This window comes from Amphibalanus amphitrite, unplaced genomic scaffold, assembly GCF_019059575.1.
Source record: "Amphibalanus amphitrite isolate SeventyFive unplaced genomic scaffold, NRLGWU_Aamphi_draft 000041F_arrow, whole genome shotgun sequence".
In the NCBI taxonomy this organism is placed as follows: Eukaryota; Metazoa; Arthropoda; class Thecostraca; order Balanomorpha; family Balanidae; genus Amphibalanus; species Amphibalanus amphitrite.
Window position 1 is genome coordinate 1,511,878 of NW_024881537.1, and position 19,593 is coordinate 1,531,470.

At 47.8% G+C, this 19,593-nt stretch overlaps 1 protein-coding gene across 1 annotated transcript in view; it reads right to left on the reverse strand.

The window, feature by feature from the left end:
* Positions 1 to 19,593, reverse strand: part of LOC122375388 (SCY1-like protein 2) — an 87,010-nt gene that overhangs the window by 31,474 nt on the left and 35,943 nt on the right. Inside the window, exons 6-9 of the mRNA XM_043354744.1 lie at positions 13,550 to 13,695; positions 12,992 to 13,145; positions 12,340 to 12,456; positions 4,734 to 4,866 (exon numbers count right to left, since the gene is read on the reverse strand). Of these exons, the coding sequence (XP_043210679.1) occupies positions 4,734 to 4,866; positions 12,340 to 12,456; positions 12,992 to 13,145; positions 13,550 to 13,695 (550 nt within the window). The remainder of the gene's footprint in view (positions 1 to 4,733; positions 4,867 to 12,339; positions 12,457 to 12,991; positions 13,146 to 13,549; positions 13,696 to 19,593) is intronic.

Here is a 19,593-nt window from a genome sequence, read left to right on the forward strand (position 1 = left end):
ACAATGATTCGAAAACTGGCGTGAAGTCTTTTGAGGGCCATCGATGAATTTTGCTAAAAGGGGCATTCCAGGACGATTCAACAGGTGCATAACACCCGACCCCCTCAGATTTTCTTCAAAATTGCTGTATAGGGTTATTTTGTGCCCAGAAGCCGAATCTGAGATTTGTAGACCTGTAGGAGCAACGGTTTTTGAGTTATAACATTGGGAAATTTTGGAAAGTTAAAAAACATCATTGTATTTTAGTAGCTATATCTCTTCGAAAACTTTTATTAAACTATAAAAATTATACATATTTGAACTCGCCACATCACAAGCTTTCTGATGGTATGCAAAATTTTTCAAAATTTTGAATTTTTAATTTTCCGAAAATTGCTCAAAAATTTATTTCAAATTTTTCAAAGTGTGGCCAGTTAAATAAAATTTATTTTTTTTGCTTTTATTAATGCTTAGGGTATTGGGAAACTATATTGTGAAAATTGGAGATAGGTATTTTTTATAAATATTTTATTTTATTTTTTTACTTTCTCCATGTAAATATACCATTTTGCTTTGATATGGTGCCGACGGTGCTATCTCGGGAACGGATGATGGTAGCGCGCCGGACGAGGCGGCAATGGAAAGATCTCAACGAGATGGATCTAGACATTGTCCGAATGTTGTTCTTAAAGGTCACGGGTCAGGTCAAGGTCAGGTCAAAGACCAAAATTCCAGGTTCCCATTCCCCGGCTGCTCCTGAGGCACTTTCATAATGATGAAGCGATGTGAAAATCGCACAGCATGCGTCCAACATATTTATAAAGGCGGTGAATCAGTAAATATGCAATCACAAGGTGAGGTCAAGGTCAAAATCAGGTCACGAAAGGTCATGATGAATAAACAGGGATTAGGGACATGCGACACATGTTTTATGGGTTATTTTCCGATTCCAAGTCAATGGTGATGGGCATTTGACCATTCGGGACCAAATCAGGTCAGATTAGGCCAATGCCAAGGTCAATGTGTAAAGTTGCTGTTTCTATGTCGGCATTAAAATACCTACCTAATAAAATTGTATGATATATGGCTATACTAGAGTAATGAGTGAAATGAAATGAATAATTTTTACATTTGTCTCTGTTTCCAAATTTTCATTTGGCCCATCCCGAAACCTATCGCTATATCATCTGCGCCTGTGACAGACCAGTCACTGCGAGCTCGGCTCGCTCGAATGAGCCTTGGCGCGGTGACAGACGACGCGCCGGTCCATGCGGTCAAAACAGCACAATAAAATCATCGGGTGCCATAAACGCATAGGGTGACGTTGGTCGCTGGTCACAGCTGCGCGGGCCAGTTGCGGGATGGGGACTCCAGTCTTCCGAAAGTCACCGCATGCGACAGTGGGTGTGAACCGTTCGTGCTTGGAAATGTCACCACGTGCAGCAAGAAATTACTGCCAGGGTCCGTTTGATTGTCATCATCCGAATCGAGTGCTGAAAGGAGTTCAGAGAGTATCCGCAAGACTAGTGAGTGAAGTGAATGACGACAGGGTAGGAACTGGTGCATTTTTATGCGTTTCCTGATCAGATACTTTTCAGACGGCTCAGCAGCACAGTACAAAAACCGCTTCAACTTTTCAAATATCTGCGCTCACAAAAGTGACTGGGCTAGACTGCGACTGGCAATTTTTTGCCACCTCGCACGGGAAAGGCGCATGTGACGGCCTGGGAGGCACCGTGAAGAGAGCGACCGCTCTCGAGAGTCTACGCAGGCCCACAAGGGAGCAAATCACAAACGCTACCGAAATGTTTGAGTTTTTAAGTGACAAATTCGAGACTACAGTGAACTTTGTATTCGTGTCGAGGGTCGAAGTCGAAAAAGCTGCAGAACACCTCAAGGAGCGTTTCAGCGAAGCGGTGGCAGTGAAAGGCACGCAGAGTCTGCACTGCTTTATTCCGGTCAACCACGAGACACTGCGAGTCTCAAAGTTGTCAGGGGGACCAGGCCGGCTGGTGAAAGTGCACCGCAGTAGGGCACTGAAAAGACGAAAGTGAGCCCGCGTAGACTTGCTAGCACCCCTGCCGTGTGTGCACTGTATTGTTGGTGATATGTGTGCCCAATACATTTCAACGAGCTGGTCACCAAAATGTGTGTTGTATTTCCTTCGTTGAACAAGGGATTGGTTGACCTGACCGTGACCTGACCTGAACTGACCTGATTTTGTCCCGAATCGTCAAATGCCCATCACCATTGACTTTGAATTGGAAAATAACCCATAAAACATGTGTCGCATGCACATCATCCCTTTTTATTCATCATGACCTTTCGTGACCCGACCTTGACCTGACCCGTGACCTTTAAGAACAACATTCGGACAATGTCTAGATCCATCTCGTTGAGATCTTTCCATTGCCGCCTCGTCCGGCGCGTTACCATCATCCGTTCCCGAGATAGCACCGTCGGCACCATATCAAAGCAAAATGGTATATTAACATGGAGAAAGTAAAAAAATAAAATAAAATATTTATAAAAAATACCTATCTCCAATTTTCACAATATAGTTTCCCAATACCCTAAGCATTAATAAAAGCTAAAAAATAAATCTTATTTAACTGGCCACACTTTGAAAAATTTGAAAGAAATTTTTGAACAATTTTTTGAAAATTCAAAATTCAAAATTTTGAAAAATTTTGCATACCATCTGAAAGCTTGTGATGTGGCGAGTTCAAATATGTATAATTTTTATAGTTTAAAAAAGTTTTCGAGTAGATATAGCTACTAAAATACAATCATGTTTTTTAACTTTCCAAAATTTCCCAATGTTATAACTCAAAAACCGTTGCTCCTACAGGTCTACAAATCTCAGATTCGGCTTCTGGGCACAAAATAACCCTATACAGCAATTTTGAAGAAAATCTGAGGGGGTCGGGTGTTAATTTGCACCCATGAGCTGTTGAATCGTCCTGGAATGCCCCAAAAATGACGATGCAATGGTTTGGAACATTTACATTTTTAAGAATACTGTTGCTCATCATGCAAAAATGAAGACTGAACCTTGGACGGAATTGAATGCTCTATCCAATGGTACCATATTCAATTGCCAAAGGTATCAGGTTATGCAGCAAACCCCGTGTGATTAATAAAGGGGCACAAAATTGACAAACACCATTTTCTCCTGTGATTTGTACCACCTTGATTTGGATCAATCAGCTTTTCACAATTTTAATATGAGAGGCGGTACATTTCTCTTGCAAATAGGCGTTGATTCAACTCGCTCCATTTAACGGTCACCTAAAAATAAAATTAATTCCAAAATCCCTCAAAAACCGCAATTTTTCAAATAAAAGTGCCCTCTCCGGTGCACGTGGCGCGTGCTATCCTCTGCATTGCACACCATTCAATAGCCCGTTCAATTCTGTGCACGATGCTGTTTTCCCCGTGCCGGTCGGACCCCTGGTCACCAAGATATTGCACGGGAATTGGACCCGTGTCGGCCAAAATTAGCCGTTTTCGCCCGATTTCGCACGCCGATTTATACATGTAAAGTCTATGACGCGACTTTTGCACTTTTTGAGCACGCACCACGCGCTCCCTATCAATCCGATCGAGCTGAGACCCCTCAAAGGCACGTCGCGCATCCTTGATCTATAAGTTGTGCAAATTTCACCGGGCTAGGTGCAATGGTCTGGCCTGTAGTCCACGCAAAGCACCACCAAGTCGGGACCTCGGTAACGGACAGACGCACCCTCCTCAAATAGTAATATAGATTGAGAGAAACAGATAAGACTAACGTGTCGAGTAACTTGATGTTTTTGCAATTGGATTGAGCGGACAGCGTTGATAGCAATAGGAACACGTTTAATTTAATCAACGCAGCTGACTGGACTGAAACAACTGGTGATCCACTTCATAAAGTTAGTACAGAAGTGTCCGCTGCTGTTGCTACATTTGGCTGCTTGCTATGCAAGAGGGTCGTTTAGGACTCTCAACTAAGGAAGCTCACATAAATCAAGTTGGAAATGCTGGTGAAGCTGTATTTCCTGCTGTGAAATTCGCATTACGCTCATCCAGATACGAGCTCATCCAAGATAAGTGAAACTGGAATTGAACCAGCTCCAGTGGCACTAGTGTTAGATTGAATGTATGCGGCGACCATGTGTTTGTTATGAGCAAATAACCACTCGTTCTAGAAGTGAAATTAACACATAAGAAGAGCATACATTAGACATTTTAAAAAGTTATCCAAGCCGTACTAGATAATTTAATGCGAAGCAGACTGAGCCACGGATTCTGCCGTGTCGGCGAGTCTAATACGCCGACACGGCAGAGCCGAGATCTGGTATAGCGCGCCCACGGACTCTAGAGCTAAGGCAGGTTATTCCGCAGACCGGGCCGGGGTACGGTCAAGCAGACCCCTAGAAAACTTACAGGTACTGACAGCGACATGTATCTCGTTTACTGTCCGCGTTCCTGATGTAAGTACCCCGAGGAAGCGTCCTGACGCGAGCCTGCATAAGCCAGAAGACTCCTTGACGGGCCATCTGTACTTGGCCTGCATATGACGTCTGGATCTCCGAAAACTTACTGACGGTGGACCGAACACCAATGCACCCTATTTACTTACTGACGGCGGCGTGTATGACGTCCCATAGACCACGGTTCCTTACTGACGGCCGCCTGTGTGACGTCCCATAGAGCACGGTTCCTTACTGACGGCGGTCTGTGTGACGTCCCAGAGACCCTTCATTACTTACTGACGGTGGCCTGTATGACGTCCGGGTCCTGCAGCTTGTTGTCCCACAGCAGCGGCAGCAGCTCGTCGAGGATGATGCGCCGCTCCAGCTTGTCCATCACCTTCTCCACGGCCAGCAGGGTGTACAGCGTGATCTGCGGCAGCGCCATGGATCAGTGACGGCGGCGGGTGACAGGGATTGTGGACGGGCTACATCCCTCACCATGGCAGTGAGGGAAAACACATCGAGGCCACAATATTGCAGGCATCACAGAGGCAGCATTCTGCTTAAAAAAATACTGTCTCAAGAAAGTAGAAACTGTTACTTGACATGCACTGCCAATAAATGCACGTTATTTTAGGCTGTAATGGATTGAAACAAAACAGTGACAACGGCGATTTCTTTCATCGTCTTTCACATCGAGAAGCTGTCGCCATCAGTACTCAATGAATGATCCACACACAGATGTTACATCAAAGGTGAAGGTCCATTCAACTGAGCAGACGCATGATTGAATCACCGTTTTCGGGGCCTCGAAACTTCGGACCTTTGCAGTCCGATCGAGTGCCGATTGAAGTGCATTAAGCCAACTCGAACGGAGAAAACACGGCCACAGCCGACAGACACGACCAGCTGGAGGAGTTCCCGCCTTTCAGTTCGGCCCGCTTTGATCAGGGCCGTTTCCGGACTTCAGAGGAGGCTGGAACGGACCATCTCAACGGCTGCCGATCGACACAAGTCCGCGACCGGAGTTCAGGGCCGAACGCCCGTCTCCGGCGAACGATAAGCTAAAAGCATCTCCGTGATGAGCCATTGAAACAACTTGAAACATTGCGCTGCAGGGGAGTTTCATTTCAATTCTCATCTCCCTTTCCCGTACCATTTTGTACGGTCGCAGCAAAAAGGTTGAACTAATGAGTAATGCGAGCGAGGACAATCGACTTATTTCGTTACTAAAAACGGCAGATGGGGTTTAACGGCTTGTCCCGCGATGCTGTCCAAAATCAGCCCGCATTTTTCTGCCAACTGCGGAAAACAATCTTCATATTGCGCTCGTCGCCCGACCTGCTTCGTCGGCGAAAACATGTGCAGAGGAGAAAAGCGAGAACCGCCCGGTCGGAGCCGGCAGCTCCCAGAGAGACACGAAATGGAGTTTTAATATGGCGCGCCGCGCTCAGTTATGCGTGGCTTTGTTTTCACTGACAAAGGTTGGTAATTAAAGCGACGAAATGGATCTGCAGCCTCTTTCTTTGCATTAGCTTGGTCCCGGGACAGTTTTTTATACGCAGAGAAGGATGCTCTGCGCACCACGCAGTTGAAAAGAATAAAAGCTTACATATTTAAATATGGAATGCTTGTTTGCATTAGCGTCGCCACGGGGGGGCAAGCGGGGCAGCTTGCCCCCCCCCCCCCCCAACCTCGGACCGGGCACCCCCTGAGATCGATACAGATCCGATGAGATTTTGGAGTCGGGGAAAAATGGGGGGTACCTTTCTGAGAATGCCTGTGAGGTCAGACTCTGTTGGAGCGTGCAGTTCAAACCAAAGTCAGAGTCGCAGTCGCCAAAATCTTCAAGACTCCGACTCCAGACTCGGAAATGTCAATGCCATGATTCATGCCATGTTCCTAGTTGGTTCTTTATTACATTTTGTAGCTGATTTTCATAAGTTTTGGAGTGCTGACACATAATTTTCGTTCAAAGCGTGACACGAAATCTTCGGGGCCTTTCTCAACTCTCGTCAAATGTCTGCGACAGGCACAAGTACCGTTCAAGTGCTACAGGGATCTTTGCGGACATTATACATACGTAGACCTCTGAAGGGCCACACGAATCTTTGAGGATGCCTTCGAAAATTTCTGAAAACCTCAACTGGCCTATGATAGTTCAGCCGAACTTTTGAGGCGACAGACTTTACTAACCCCAACCCGGCATCTGAGGGGTCACAACTCACGTGTCCCTCTGAGGGCCGCAACACAAGTTTCTTATGCCCCTACCAACGTAGGGTCCTTAAGGATTCGACACAGACCCCGACGGTTCACACTGTTATTCGAGGGCTCCAGGCTCACCCTGGGCCTAGTCTCTTAGCGCCCGCCGCCCACACTGGCTTCTGAAAGCCCGTGTGCCCTAAAGGGCTTTCCGGGCCCACCTTAGGCTCGGAAAGCCCTAAAGCACCACATACACGTAAATATTTGGGGTGACCCACGCCGATCTCCGGGATCCTAAGCAGGCTTCTGAGAGTCCACACTGACCCTGAGTGGCCTGAAATGGCCTCACAATGTCTGACACGATACATACAATGGCCTGGAAGTCGCAATCCTATCTCTAAGGGATCCCTTGCCGCTATGCCGTGCGTAACTTTTGGTTCCGTTAAATATTTTTGGTCGCGTTTGCAGCGCTTCCCTTCACTCGAAAAACCAGAAACTTTTTGTTCACACTCGAGTGAACAAAACACTTCTTCTCACTGCAGCAAGGATGAAAGATGTACTTCCGATTCACACTTCCGACATTCTCTCTCAGTCTCCGCCGAATGCCCAATTCTTAGCTACAATCGGCGGGTGGGATAAGCCCTATGCATTTCACGTAAAACCTCGGCATGCATGCGTGTGATGGAGGTTTTAGCGAGGTGATCCGATTCAAATGGAGCGTTTTTCACCTTCTTCTGGGTAATGATCATGAGCGACGAGAGTCTGCACAGGGGCCCTCTGCAGTGCGTCGGCAATAGCAGCCACTGTAATTCTAACAGTCGTTTTTGTCCAGAAATTTCAAATTTTTTTTTTTTTTTTGTAAAAAATACATGCTATAGCTAGACGGAAAACTTTGTCACCATCGGATTCCTCGCACCATTGCGCGTCGAATGATATGTAAAACGAGTGAGTAACGGCTGGGGAAAGGCAAGATTTAACACAAAACTTGATTTTGCCCCCCCCCCCCAACCAAAAATGTCTGGCGACGCCTATGCTTGTTTGACAATAATTCAGATTTAGTATAAGCAAAACTCTATTACGGAATTTGCCTTCGGTACAGGTATTCCTTCGGTATACACGTCAGATACTAAGTACGAGTACAAAGGGCAAGAGCAGAAATATTGTTAATATGATACAAAACAGCGAACAGACTGCATTGAAGAGAAGCGGGTGGGGACGGGCCGCCTGGGCGACTCGACCTAGTATCTCCTGGATCCCGAGTTCGCTCCAGCGGTCGCTGTTTACTCTTGTTTCGAACAGCGTCTCCAGTGCCAATAATCCGATTCCGAGAGCGGCCTACGATCGGGAAGTCGCTCATGCGGGTGAAAGGACAAGAGTTTAACATCGGAAAACACAGGTTGGATGTAACAAAGACTGTAAGTTAAAAATGCGCCAGTAAATATTTGAACAATGCTGCTTTCAATTAATGCGTACAATTTTGTGTTGTGTTGAACATTTTATTTTATCAATACCTAGGTGTGTACATACATATTTCATGTACCTATTTTCAATCCTTTCCTCAGTGAAACAGACCATTTTCCCAACATAAGACTCCTCTTAGGCCACTGACTAAGTCAGCGGTTTGAGACGCCAGACCGGAGGCCGTATACCCACCCTCAGCTGGGCATGCCAGGCAGCAGGGCGGACCCACCCCTTCATAAGGTCACCGCACGCTATCCATTCGGCCGCTTCATTTGGCCGTTACAGAAGCGATTTTCTCGCGCAAATATTGATTTTTATCTTTTGAGCGGAACACGTCACCAAATATATTGCCTGAATTTACCGATCGTATGCCAAGAACAGTGTGGCCAAATTGGTGATGTTGCGGGGAAAGTCACCCCCAATGAAAAGTATAATGACATCCTCAGAAATTTTAAAATTACATCATCACAACGTTTTTGTTGTGAAAGCATACCTAGTGTAGGAATAAATGCTAAAAATGTTCCAATGTACGATTTGCACCGTCATACCTACTCGTACTGTCGCGCTTGCAATGTTTTTTTTTTTTTACATCTTTGATGATAATAGGTATTTGATTTTTTTTACCTTCCACCAGAGCTTGACGTCAGGTATAGTTATTTCCACATAACTTGTAAAAACTGCACCTAAAATGACACTGAAGACGAGTTTTTTGAAAATAGTGACATCCTCTTACGACTTTTTTATACATCCTCCCCCTAACGCTAAACCAATTTGGCCACACTGGCCAAGAAACTCAAATAATTTTAGTTCTAGTATGGTCTTTCTTGGTAACTCGGTCGGTATAGAGACTTGCACCCGAGAACATCGCTGCACTATAACCCGGCAGTTGCTGGGGTATTTCGCCACCCACCGTTTCGCCATCCACGGCTGGGGGCGTTAAACGCCCCCAGCCGATAACTCGAGAACCAATAGGCGCAGCGAAACGCACGAGGCGGCAAACGAAAGAACGCGACGAGACGCTTCAGATGAGTGCCTTTAAGTTGAATTTTGAGGTCACAGGTTGGGTCAAGGTCAGGTCAAACACCTGAAATCGGGCTTTCAGTAGCATGGACTTCAGGACTTCGCAATGGGCGCCTCTCGTCATAAACTCTGTCAAAACGGTGCATAATCCATCATATAAGGCCTACAAGAGTGTCAGCTCCATGTAGGGGTCAGTCAAGCATAGGTCAGGGTCAAGGTCAGGTCAACCGGGTAGGCACATATCCCCGAAAATCAAAACTGATGTTCGCAGCCTGTGACACATGTTTTATGGGTAATTTGGGGCGTAGAACACGATGGTGACATTCATTTTATCATATGTGTACGTGTTTGGCTCAAAAAGTTCAATTAAAGAAATGCATGTATCATTGTCATGAAGTAGTCACGAAAAATTGCCAAGATTCAGTTCAAGATTTTGGAAAATGCGGAACGATAATCAATAATCGAAGATAGCCATGTGATTGCTCATGGTATTGGCAGTCTAATGGCGTTTACGGCATGTCTGTATGTCTATTCTGTGATTTTATATGATTTTTTGAACATATGTCGTTTTTGGTCGAAAACTCAGAAATCATGACGTCACTAAAACCTCGATATCTCAAAAATTTTCCGACCGATTTTTTTGAAACTTTGTCACAATAAATTTCAATCAATTCCCTACAGGTACCCAAAATTTGGCGCGCCGTTTTTATGCTATGGCCCGGCGAAAAAAGTGGGGGGGCGTTTAACGCCCCCCCCCCCCCAGCAACTCGCGGGATAACGGCCGAATGAAGCGGCAGACAGGATAGCGTGCGGTGGCCTTTAGGCTGCACCACCCGACAGCCCGGTGGACGAATAGCACTCGAACTGACACCTGGCCTTGCCAGCTGCGCCACCATGCTTCGCCCATTCGTTAGTCTGTCGATATCTTGTAAGTTTGTATACTAAATCGAATAAATCCAATCAAGAGAAAAGTCACCGCGTTGCATTTTGTTTTTCATATAGCATTTTGCAATGGGAGGGAAAGGTCAATGGAATCATCATAAATATGTCATGTGCTCTCTACTAGACCACTTTATAATTTGACTTAAACCGCCGACCTACTACAGCGGGATGGTATAAATCGCTCGGCTATATTCAGCGGGGCCGCCCCAAGTTGGGCTCGGCCCCGGCTGACTATTCTGGGCCGGATGCGGCTCGCTCTGCAGAGTTCTGATGGCCGCGTCTGGGGAAGTTCGATAATCAAGTTAGCACGTTTGCGGCCGTATCAGCGAGCGAAATGAAGCCAGACCAGCACGATCGGTATACCGCGCTATAAAGTTATCGATACGCCAGAGACCGCACTAACGTCACGCTCCCATGAGCTGGAAAATGGTGTCGAGGTGATAGTGATAATGAAAATATGAATAACGAGATGAATAATGCATTGTGGCTACATTTCCCCTGAAGTATTGACATATGAATTTGAATGGTAGCCATATGCCGCGGTGGCACATCCCCCCCCCCCAACCAATTCGGTATTGTTGGAGACTAACTATAGTCAACATAATCACTCACTAGCTCGTCTTTTGCTCGCTTGCTCTTTCTTTACCAGACCCAGCCCTTAGCATATGAAATGAGGTTCGCAAAACATCATGCCAATGATAACTGCAAAAGGTGAAATCGAAGATTAAAACGGGTCTTGAAAAGCACCCTACGAATAAATTTCATTTTATCTTCTCTTTGAAAAGTGCCAACAAACGAGTTCACCATAAAAAATTGGAACAGAAATGCTCTACCGCCAAGGAGTGCTTTTCTGCGATCAACGACCTGCCAACGGACTCACTCTTACGTCATATCGCGGTTTCTGCCTTGCCCTCCGCCCAGGCTTCCAATACTGACGGAAGACATTTCCAATCCTCGGCTAAGACAGGGTGAACAAAGATACGGCCAGAACAAATCCTATAGGAATGGGTCGGATGGACACTACGCAGCAGAACATGGGTCCTCATTTGTTTTATGACGCCCCGGCTTTGGCGAATGAAGCTCTTGGCAGCCAAGTCGGATCGTACTTCCTTGGTCTGACACGTGGACGGGAAGCAGTTCCGGAATGGAAAACTCCAAGAACTGGATGTGTGAACAGGGTTATTCGTTTTGCATAAATGCTCGCGGATCTAAGCTGAAATAATCTGTCAGATGCTCTTAACCCTCGCACGACCAGGCCATTTCTCATAACACGAACGACCAGGGGGGGGGGGGGTGTTACGACCCCCCTGGCGTTTCGAAACGGAAGGTCGTAGAGCTTAGCGGAAAAAAAACAACGGATTGCTCTCAACGAGATCTCGCGATTGGTGGTATATTTTTTGGTCCTAGGTCAACATTTGACCTACTTATGACCGGTCAAAGGTCAAATTTTCCGAAAAAATCAAACTTTTTCAACTTTCCGCGGCGATTGCGGCAAAACGGTGGGAGATATCGACTTGAAACCTTCACTATCGTGTTCCTTGATCAATTCTCTATCGTTTGGTATGTATTTCGTTTCCCTAGCTCTAAAAATGGCGCGTTGGGAGCGCCGGAAGTCGGCAAGGTCACAGTCGGCGGCAGAAATTCGAAAAATCAAAATTTAAATTTTTGAAATCTGATTGTATTTTTGGATTTGGGAGGTCCATTTGCTTCCTATAGAAGCTAATATTGCTGCATATTCCCATTGAGGTGACAAGAATTAGCAAAATAGTGGTTCGGGCGCTTTTCAAAAATAGTACCGGACGCTGTTCCTCTTGTGACGTCATAGCTCCGTGACCTGACCTGACCCGGTCAATTTTCTTGCACCACACGATAGCCAATGCTTGCCCCAACATGCATGGGAAGTTTCATCATGATCCATCAAACAATGTGGGTATCACCGGCAGAAAACCTAGGGATTCGGCGCACACGTTTGGTAACTGTCGGCCGGAGGCTGTACCTCTTATGACGTCATAACTCCGTGACCTGACATGACCCGATCAATTTTTTTTCGGCAAAAGATGCGCAAGGGTTGCCCCAGAGGGTATTGAAAATTTCAGCCCGCTACGACAAGCCGTTTAGCGTGCACTTTGAAAAAACCTCGGGGGGGGGTTGATACAACCCCCCCCCCCCCAGGCGTTCTAGGGTTAAAGTTCATCCAGTTGAAGCTCATGTAACACTTCAAAGCGACATTGGGACATGACGCGTCTAATGAGATTTATTATGCATATGAGGAACTTACCAGGAGGTCAGAAGAGTTCTTTTCGTAGATCGCCTTTGCTCGTGGGAATACAATTTTTCGTGCAGATTCTTCGTCTATGTAGTCGGCGACATTCGGTATTGCCATCAAACAGGCTTTCTGAAATACATATGCGAATTATTTAGCTAGTTTCAGACACATGATTCAGCAGAGTTGGTGCAATGACGTAGACGATTGACGAATCTTATCTATACGAATCTAGCAGGGACTTTCAGTGATTCAGCTGTGAAGATGAAAGTGTTCAAGAGTCCTAGTGGTCCACGGAAGCCATGCAGACCTACATATCCTAAGAGGAATCGCGATATATTGCAAAACACTTGTTCATGGTAATGGGCACTGTTTTTATGCCTGTTCTTCTTTGTAGGAGACCAAATCAAAGCTTGAATGCTTCGAATAATCAATTTCGGACCATAATACCATAATCGATTCGCAGAAAGGTATGTAATATACATTTAACTGAACGTTATTTTACTCTAAAAAGCAAGATCGAATGGTATATTGATCAGAACGATCGGTATCATAAACTGAAAGGAAAAATAAGAAGCTCAAACAAATAGCACATGAGAAGACGAAACGATAGCACGATACTCACGGCCCAGAACCTCATGCGTTTAATGTTTATATTCCTTCTCACCTGTATTTGAGCAGTGGTGGTGTCCAGGGCGTTATAAATGATGGGCATCACTTCCGTCTGGATCTCATCCTTCGGAGTTTTCTGCAAGATTATGTGCAGATTTTCCAGCAGTGTCACTGACGCTTGAATGGATTTGGGCCACGAGAATATGCATCTGGGGACGGTGGTTCAAAGGTCAACCGTCGAGAGTCGCGACTTTCAGGAAGCGTTGAAAAGTCTGCTGTAAGCAGAACTAACGTATGAGGAAGCCGGAAGAATGTCTCATTTGTTCGAAGCGTAGATAAATGATGATTAGCAGCGTGACCGTAACGTGTTCAAGGGAAACTAAAGGTATATCTATGAGTCAGTGTCTGTTACTGACTGTCGCTGTGTTTATGTCTGTGTGTCTGTGAGCTACTCACAGCTGAACTGTATTGTATGTATGTATGTATGTATTTACGATCATGGGCGATCCACACATGGCGTGGCGATTACTCGTTTCCATGTGTCTGTGAGCTACTCACAGCTGAATTGCGTTTTCTGTGTGTCTGTGAGCTAACCATCCCCATCTGAACTCACCTGAACCTGGGCAGGATGATGGTCTCGTATTCGTCCTCGCTGATCTCGCTGATGATGTTGAGGATGGGCTGCAGGACAGCGGCCAGCACCTCCTGGGTCAGCATCTCCTCCCGCAGGCAGGGCCACACGTGCTGGAACCAAAGCTTCTGCGGGACAGACGGGGGACGGGACTGAGGTCAGAGGGTTACACGAGTCGGAACCATATAGCTTCTGTGAGACTAGGGGGGGGGACTGAGGTCAGAGGGCCACACGTGCTGGAACCACAGCTTCTGCGGGACGGAGGGGGGGGGACTGAGGTCAGAGGGTTACACGAGTCGGAACCATATAGCTTCTGTGAGACTAGGGGGGGGGGGGACTGAGGTCAGAGGGTTACACGAGTCGGAACCACAGCTTCTGCGGGAGACATAGGGATAGGAATGCGATCACAGGGGCACACGTGCTGGAACCACAGTTTTTGTGGGACGGGGGAAAGGGGGAGGAACTGAGGTCACACAAGGCCAGACGTGCTGGAACCATAGCTCCTGGGGAAGGTATCGTGGGTCCAATTGCACGTTAGCCAAAAACATATGACGTCCGACTGTGGCCGGAGCAGAGGCGCATTTTACTAGATCCGGAAATAGAAAGGGAAATGGTTGCTTGATAAACGGAACCGATAACTGATAATGATAAAATGATATAGATGATAAATGGAAATTGTAATATTGGATATGATTATTGACGATTGAATCGGTTTTATATTTTATGCCAGTGCAAAGGCATGCCCACGTTTGTCTACTGACAGTTTCAGAGCACTTGACAGCATTGATTGCAATTGCCAGATTCAACAAGCATTTACTGACTGCATTTACTTGAGCGATATCGCTCTCCTGACTCCTGAGAACATCCCGCCGGTTCCGCCCCGGCGGAGCGTGGCGCTCATTTAGTGGCCGTTTCCGGCTGCCGGGGGCACTCGACACCTCGTGCCGCCGCCGACCGAGCCGGAGCCTGCTCCCGGGAGCCACCGGACACGGCCGGGATCTAATTACACCGTGAGAGGTCCTCCGGCGGAGCCGAGCCGGGCCGCTGCCGTCCGCGCGCCGCAGAGATCAAATGCCAGCAGCACGGCCGATCTCAGCACAAACTGACCTGCCCTTTGAACATTCTAGATGAACTGGCATAGTGGTGCAGTTAATGTAAATACTTCAAAGTGCCAAGCGAGGTTGTGGGAGTGTGAAAATAAGTGCACAACTGCATCACTAATTTTCTTTTACCTGAAGTTTGATGGAAAGGGAAATGTCCTGAAATTTCCACACATTACACAATATGCGGGACTGATATAAAACGAGTGCAAGAGGCGACACGGCACTGATTCTTTTTTGTTTTATCCGACGGAAATTCTAAGGTGTAAATACCTAAAAATAAATTAAACGCCTTTTCCAAATAAAGCGTAAATTTAAGACGGGTGCAGAACTGATTGAATTCCAGGCTTTGCAGAGATACTGGTGAATTTAACAATTTATTTTCTTAAGCCATTCACTCCATTCATGACAATTTTCGTTTCATGAGTTGGGCGCGGTGCGGTCCAGGTCAAGCCGACCGACCTATGGCAATTGTAAAGTTCTCGACTCCTGGGACCCCATTCCATCGCACACAGTTTTCTGCTGATCCAGTATTTGGGATCTTGTCACATCAATGTCTTGAGCGTGTGGAATGAACGGAGCCAGCAAACGCGGCGGGAGGGCGGGCGGTAGCGGATAGGAGGCAGGCGGATTGTAGCCGGTAGGTAGGAGGCGGGCGGTAGCGATAAGCGGTGGGCGGCGGGGGCGGGCGATAGCGGCGGCGACGAAATCGGTTAGGCTGCAGCGGTAGCGGGCGGTGGGTGGCGGGCGGTACCGGCGGAGGCGGGCGGTAGCGGCGGGGACGAAATCGGCTAGGCTGCAGCGGTAGCGGGCGCGGCGGTGGGTGACGGTCAGTGGCGTAGACAGGGGGGGGCCATGGGGGCCATGGCCCCCCCTTTCCGCCCAGCCGCCCAGATGGCGCCCCACTTAGCGCCGACTAGGCTGATGCCGTTTTACAGAGTGGAACATGAATTAAAAAGCGATGTGCAGGCAGGGATCGAGCTCAATATCTCTTTAGGGGTGCCTGGACACCCCAATATTCTCCAGGGCACCCCCAAATAGGACCTGAGCCCCCCAATGTTTAAGGGCGCCCCTCCGGAAACCAGAATGGGTATTCCGAACCCCCAGGGTCGATGGCGCCCCTGAAAGCCGCTGGCACCCACCAGAACGGAACAGTCGCCCCATTTAAGGTTAATTGCACCCCTCTGAAGTTCATAGCTGCCCCATTCGGCCCCATCCAAGGTCGATGGCGCCCCCTGAAACCACTGGCGCCCCTCTAAAGCACCCGCATTCTTCTCAAGATCACAGTCGCTCTATCCGAAATCAATAGCGCCCTCAAGAGAGTCACTAGCGCCCCCCTTGAGACTGAAGTCGTCCCGCTTAAGACTAAAGTCGCCCCATTCAAGCCCAATGACGCCCCTCCAGAGCGCCCGGTGCGCTTCTGAAGATCACAGTCGTCCTCATCCGAGGTCGCTGGCGCCCCTCAAAAGTCACCGGCGCCCATCTAAACGGAGATCACAGCTGCCCTATCTTAAGATCGATGGCAACCCTTTGAAACCAATGGCGCCCTTCTAGAGTTTATTCGCCCCATCCCAGACAACGCCCCTTGAGACTATACAGTTCCCCCACCCAATTTCAAGGCGCCCCTCTAGACCGTCCGGCGTCCTGCTGAAGGCAACAGCGGCCCCATCCATGCCCAATGGCGCCCCTCAACGCCCCTCTAAAGATCACAGTCGCCCCATCAATCCAAGGTCGCTGGCGCCCCTCAAGAGCCACTGGCGCCCACCTGAACCGGGACTTCAGTCGCCCCATCCTAAATCAATGGCGCCCCTCTGAAATCACTGGTGCCCCTCTGAAAATAACAGTCGAATCATCCGAGATCAATGGCGCCCCTTCAGAGCGTCCGACGCCCTACTGAAGGCAGCAGTGACCCCATCTAAGCATTACACCCCTCTAGATCACCCGGTGCCCTTCTGAAGATCACATTCGCCCTATCCGAGTTCGTTGGCGCCCTCCAGTAGTCACTGACGCCCATCTGAATGGAGACTTCAGTCGCCCCGCCCCATTCAAGATCGATAGCGCCCCCCCCCCCCCGAAACCACTGACTCTAGGTAGGTAATTATTTGACAATGGGGCTGTCTCATCGACACCAAGGACCCTTTTCAAGATGCAGCAGCCAGGCGGCGCCGAGCTGGGCTAGGATGTGCCAAGCGTTTCTTATAAGGCAGCCTCGTTAGTGCCACCCCTCGTTGCGATACCGCCCCTCAATGCGACGCCGCCCATTCACCGTACAATGCCACCCCTCAATGCAAGTGCTGCCCCCAGCGCATTGCCCCCCATTATTGTGATGCCGCCCCCGCCTAGCAGTGCGGTGCCGCCCCAGCGTACGCCACACCGACGGAACGATCACTTTTAAAACTATCAGAGATTGATAAGACTAACAATATGTATAAAATGTTTATCTCGGACTTTTGATATCCATGACCTAAGCTCAGGTCAATTTTACGACTTCTCCATTAGGTATAAGTCAATTGAAGAAAATTGAAATGCGCCTCTTTTGGACGAATGTGGTTCAAAACCCTCTCAAACATCGGTACATAGGTAAACATAACACACTGAATCGACAAAATGCACCTGTGACCCTTCTGTGTGCCCCTGAGGTCATCTCAGGTCATGAACGGTCACCAGCATTTCTTTGGCTATACCTTTTGATAGAGACGTGCTAAAGCGGTGAAAACACGTCAGATGTGTTCAGCTCGACGATACGGATCGAGTGATATGCAGCATGACCCTATCCATCAAGGTCATGACCTTGACCTGAGGTCAAATTTTCAAAATGTTTCAAGGTCAACGTATAGTTCATTCGACGCGTTTCGACGAGAGGAATACGATGCTGGCAAAATAAATGTCGTCTCTGTCTTGAGTCAAAAGCTATTGCAGAAAACGATTTTAATAAAAACTGTTATTTTTGGAGTTGTTTCCCTCTGGAGGCGTGGCAGTCAGTCACTGGAGGCAGTCATGCATGTCCACAAGTAGGGGCTGCACGCACTATAGTCCGTTTTTCTTATCTTTAGACTTCACTCCAAGATGTTTCGCAAGATATGCACGAGACAAAGCATGGCTTAGAAAAAATCAAGCCCTTCGGAAACAGAAAATATTGCCTTGAAGCCTGGAGAGTGGCGCTCTTGGGTGCGGCAAGTGCAGATTTGTAGTCTCACAAATGTGTATTACATAAATAGGTAGGTACTTATACCTACCTGCTACAAAAATTAAGTTGGATAAAGTTTGGTATGCTAACCGAACTATCGATCCGATGAATTAAAGGGTACCTATAAAAGCGAATATCACTTGGAAATGAACTATTCTGCAAATGGACACAAGTCATCATCAGTGACTTTAGTTCAAGACCTATAGGGCTTGGTTCCATCCGAAGTTTTTTGAAACCGCAGGTGCGTGCGACTGCGAGTGCGGACCCAATGCAAGGAAATTCTTGAAGGAGCTCGGCGTGTGGCTCGTAACAAGTTCTGGCGACTGTCGTGAAGCACTTGGTTTGTGGTTCGCTATCGCAGACATTCGAGTGAACGCGTTTTCGATAGTATTGACTGTGACGTTGTAATCCTCACGAAGTATCATGTGGACGGGTTAGACTGCGTGACGAGAGGCGGAGATGAATTATGCCTGTGGAGGTATGCAACCCGCAGGACATGCGTGTTCAGCGGCGCAGGCTACCAACACGAGTTGGCTATATGAGCGTGTGTTTAGCGATGAATGCAGCATTGATCGAAATTAACAAATATACATACTATTTCAATGTGATGACATGTTTTGCTCGTATTACCCGCTAGTGTCTACAAATCTACCACCAGTAACTCGTAATACAAATTACAAAAGACAGGAAACACAGGAGTCGTACTCGTATATTGGGTATGTTTGGTTCACCGAAGCCATCGTATAGGTCCCATGCGCCCTCAATCACTTTCACTGTCACTGTCGTCACTGCTCGAATCCTGAAGTGACACGATCACTGGCTCGATGTCCTCCATCATACCATCTGCTCGCCAGTACACCTCTTCCAGTTCTCGCACGTGGCGGCAGCAGTTTCGCCACAAGTCCGGTGGCGCGGCGTCTCGGCTATCCAGCAGCAGCCTTTCCACGTCATTCAGATGCCCAGTGTTGTTGAACTGGCGGACGTGCGTCTTCATGTTTGCCCAAACCATTTCAATCGGATTGAGGTCGCAATGATATGGGGGCAACCTCAGTACTTCATGACCGGCCTCCTGTGCCACCTTGTCCAACACATACTCGCGTGTCTGTTTCAGAGGGCGAACCAGCTCAAGAAGCTCGACCTTCCGCAAGTCCGGATCAGGATTGACATCATGTACCCGCAGCCATTCTTGGATCGCTTCCTTCCTCCAGCTAGCTGTAGGTGCCTTGTTAGCACATCTTGAATGATACGAGGCGTTATCCATAATGATCACGCTATTCGCTGGCAGGTTCGGCAGAAGTTGGAGTCGAAACCAGTCCTCGAAACAGCTCGCGTTCATAGACGTGTGATAGTCGGCAGACTTGCCGTCCGTCCTCATACACATGAATGCTCCTGGGGTGAAGCCGCTGTCCGAGCCAGCATCGACTATGATTAGGCGCTTGCCCTTCCCTGTCACTGGCTTATGGCCGGCCACGTCGTCACTGTCCAACCACGCGACCGTTCGCATATCAAACTGGTTATACCAGGTCTCGTCCAAGTACACTATAGTGCGCTCTGGGTCGGAGCTTCTAATCTTCCGAATGCGTCTCAGGAACGCGTTCCGGGCTGCCACCACCTGAGGTTTTTCAACCAGCAGCTTTCGGTTGTTCACTTGTCGGAACTTGAATCCTATTTGGAACAGCTGCTTTCGTATGGTTGAGCGCGAGATATTCTGCTCGAACTTGTCCTGAACTGCCGCTCTA